We start from the raw sequence: 2660 nt of genomic DNA on the forward strand, positions 1-2660 counted from the left end.
AGAGCTCCTCCATCAGCTAAGTTCACAGAGTGAGAGCCCACAGCAACATGCTGCCACCACCATGCCAGGCTCCTCCCCGTCATAGCAGAAGCAGCTTTACCAGTGAACTGGTTTCACTGGGCCGTCTCTGGAGGTTCAGTTCATGGCAGGCTGACCAGTTTCCTCTCTTTTGGGTCTTCTCCTCGATTCTGAACACAAACTGATTCTCAGCGAACCTGGACTCTTAGACGGAGTCTTATTTTGAAGGCTCGCCCAGCCGCTTCCTGTTTGGTCGGTAATATTCGGTTCTGGTTCGGCTGTCGGTGCTTTCAGGATCAAAATGACCAAACTGCAGCTGCTCAGCGCCTACCTGACGGAGCGGCTCACCGCCGTGGTGAAGGAGGTTCTGGACGTGGTGGAGGACACGGTGGCCCAGTACCGGGAGGAGACGGCCAGAACCCGGCGGGAGAACGAGAGCCTGCGGAGGCAGCTGCGGGACATCCTGCTGCTGGAGGCCGAGACCGAGTGGCTGAGTGAGGGTCGTTCCAAACCCCTCAGGGAAATCTCTGGTTTTAAAACTTACTAGCGATTTTAACATTAAATATTGACCAAATCAAATTTGTAAAACCTTTTCTGTGCAGACCAGAACCGCGTTTAATATTCGGCTTTAGATTAAAGGACCATTTCTGTCGATATATTAAAACAAAAGGGACTTTTTCAGGGTTTGATCGCTACTTCCTCTTCCCTTGAAGCCTGATGGAGAATCAGCTGATGGTGACTTTCATTAGAAACTAACAGACTGTGCTGACCAGCTCAGTGGAAATCACCCCGAGTTATTGTGTAACTGATATTGGGTCTAAATGAGTCCCACTGAACAAATGTGTTAGTTTATGTTGATATGTAAACACAAAATATTTTTAGAAAAGCTTTAACGGACGTTCAGCCGGAGTCTGTGCTGTAATGTGAGCAGAATCATACAGATACAGCTCATTAAATTATGTTATCAAAAGGTTAATTTAACTAAATCACTTCAAAAAGTAAAACTGTTGATTTATTTCCCTTAGAGTGACTTCAGGTGTCAGTTTGTTGATTTTCACTCACAGCATCACACCAGACCAATAAAAAGTATTTTAACAGAAATGTTCACTGGCTTCCAAGTCATCCAGCGCTGCGTTGTGTGTGTCGCACAAAGATGACGTCATGATACTTTTTGTACTTTGGGGGCATCCGTCTATAGGACAACCCCCAGCGGCCCTCTGATTGGGCCGTGTGTTTGTAATGGTGCCCTGCTGGTGCTGCAGTGAGAAGCTGCAGGGGCCCAAGGACGCATCCTTGTGGAACACCTGCAGATAATTGTAGGTGAAGATAAGCTGGACCTGCTCTGACTAGTAGGACTCCATAAATATGCAACAAACCCCTTAAAGTTCATCTCAGTTCTGTGGGCCCGAGTCGTTGATGTTTTTAGCTCCAACAATCCCAGGTTCCTCTGACCGACGCCACCTGAGATTCCAGATCTTAATGTTGTGACTGCTTGGCATGTCTGCGGTGAGGTGAACGGGTTCTGTTTCTGTTTCAGGGTCGACCCAGGCCGGTTTGGGGTTCGTACCTGCAGAGCAGCAGCCTGGTGACCTGAAACCCAGAGCCCTCCTAGAGGAGCCAGACTCCACCCTGACCCAGTCCAGACCTCCTCCGGCTTCAGTCCAACTTCTGTCGGTTCCGAAAGAAGCGCCATTGGCACCGACTCTGGTCCGGCCCGCAGAACTCTGGGATCAGACACCGAAACTCGACCCGCTGCCGGAGGCGTTCCGGAGGACGACTCCTCTCCTGGCTCATCTGCCCCTGAATCCTCCCAGGATCCATGCTGACGGGCCGGCGCCGAGGGAGGAGCCACAGGCCCCGGCCCCGGCACGGGTCAAAGCCGAACCCGAAGAAGCAAGCAAAGAGCACAAAGCTGAGTCTGTGAACGCTCATGTTGAGTCGGGCTTTGACTACACGTCTGAGGAAGAGCAGCTGCCGGCGGATCAGCAGGACGCCTCCAGAACCGGGCCGTCCTCTCAGGAGACCCGGCCGCCTGAAGACGCTGCGGTCACGGCGCTCATCCCTGAGCTCGTACACCGCTGCCCCCGCTGCGGCGAGGCGTTCAGTCACAGCGCGGGGCTCCGCCTCCATCTGGAGCAGAAGAGGAAGACCTACGCCTGCGACTGGTGCTGCAAGTCCTTCGCCCAGTCGGCCGATCTGCGGCGCCACCTGCGCACGCACACGGGCGAGCGGCCGCACCGCTGCACCTTCTGCTCCAAGAGCTTCAGCCAGAGAGGGAACCTGCGGCGACACCTGCGGATCCACACCGGCGAGCGTCCGTACAGCTGCCCGTTCTGCTGCCGCACCTTCAGCGACGGAGACACCATGAAGAAGCACAAACGGACACACTCCGGAGAGAAACCGTACCGCTGCGGACGCTGCGCCAAGACCTTCACCAGCGCCAGCGGCCTGCAGCTGCACCTCAGGAGGGACCTGTGCTACGGAGCCAGCGCCTGAACGGATGGACTGAGGGGCGGCGGAGTCACTCAGAACCTCTAGGAGCAGAACCTTCTGGATGGAGTCACTCAGAACCTCTAGGACCAGAACCTTCTGGATGGAGTCACTCAGAACCTCTAGGAGCAGAACCTTCTGGATGGAGTCAC

General features: G+C 54.4%; 1 protein-coding gene across 1 annotated transcript; it reads left to right on the top strand.

Annotated features, from left to right (window-relative positions):
- Positions 1-2604, top strand: LOC106961666 (zinc finger protein 628-like). The gene is made up of 2 exons (XM_015055552.1): positions 1-512; positions 1556-2604. Exons 1-2 carry the CDS (start codon positions 320-322, stop codon positions 2512-2514), a joined length of 1152 nt encoding a protein of 383 aa, XP_014911038.1. The 5' UTR covers positions 1-319; the 3' UTR covers positions 2515-2604.
- Positions 2605-2660: the final 56 nt, after the last annotated feature.

Source organism: Poecilia latipinna, unplaced genomic scaffold (assembly GCF_001443285.1).
Source record: "Poecilia latipinna isolate Pla-1442-1.1 unplaced genomic scaffold, P_latipinna-1.0 Scaffold1319, whole genome shotgun sequence".
In the NCBI taxonomy this organism is placed as follows: domain Eukaryota; kingdom Metazoa; phylum Chordata; class Actinopteri; order Cyprinodontiformes; family Poeciliidae; genus Poecilia; species Poecilia latipinna.

Excerpts from the sequence above, each read along its gene's own strand:
- LOC106961666 (XM_015055552.1), top strand. The coding sequence starts at position 320 with ATGACCAAACTGCAGCTGCTCAGCGCCTACCTGACGGAGCGGCTCACC. Across the intron at positions 513-1,555 it reads GGCCGAGACCGAGTGGCTGA|GGTCGACCCAGGCCGGTTTG; the intron begins GTGAGGGTCGTT and ends TTTCTGTTTCAG.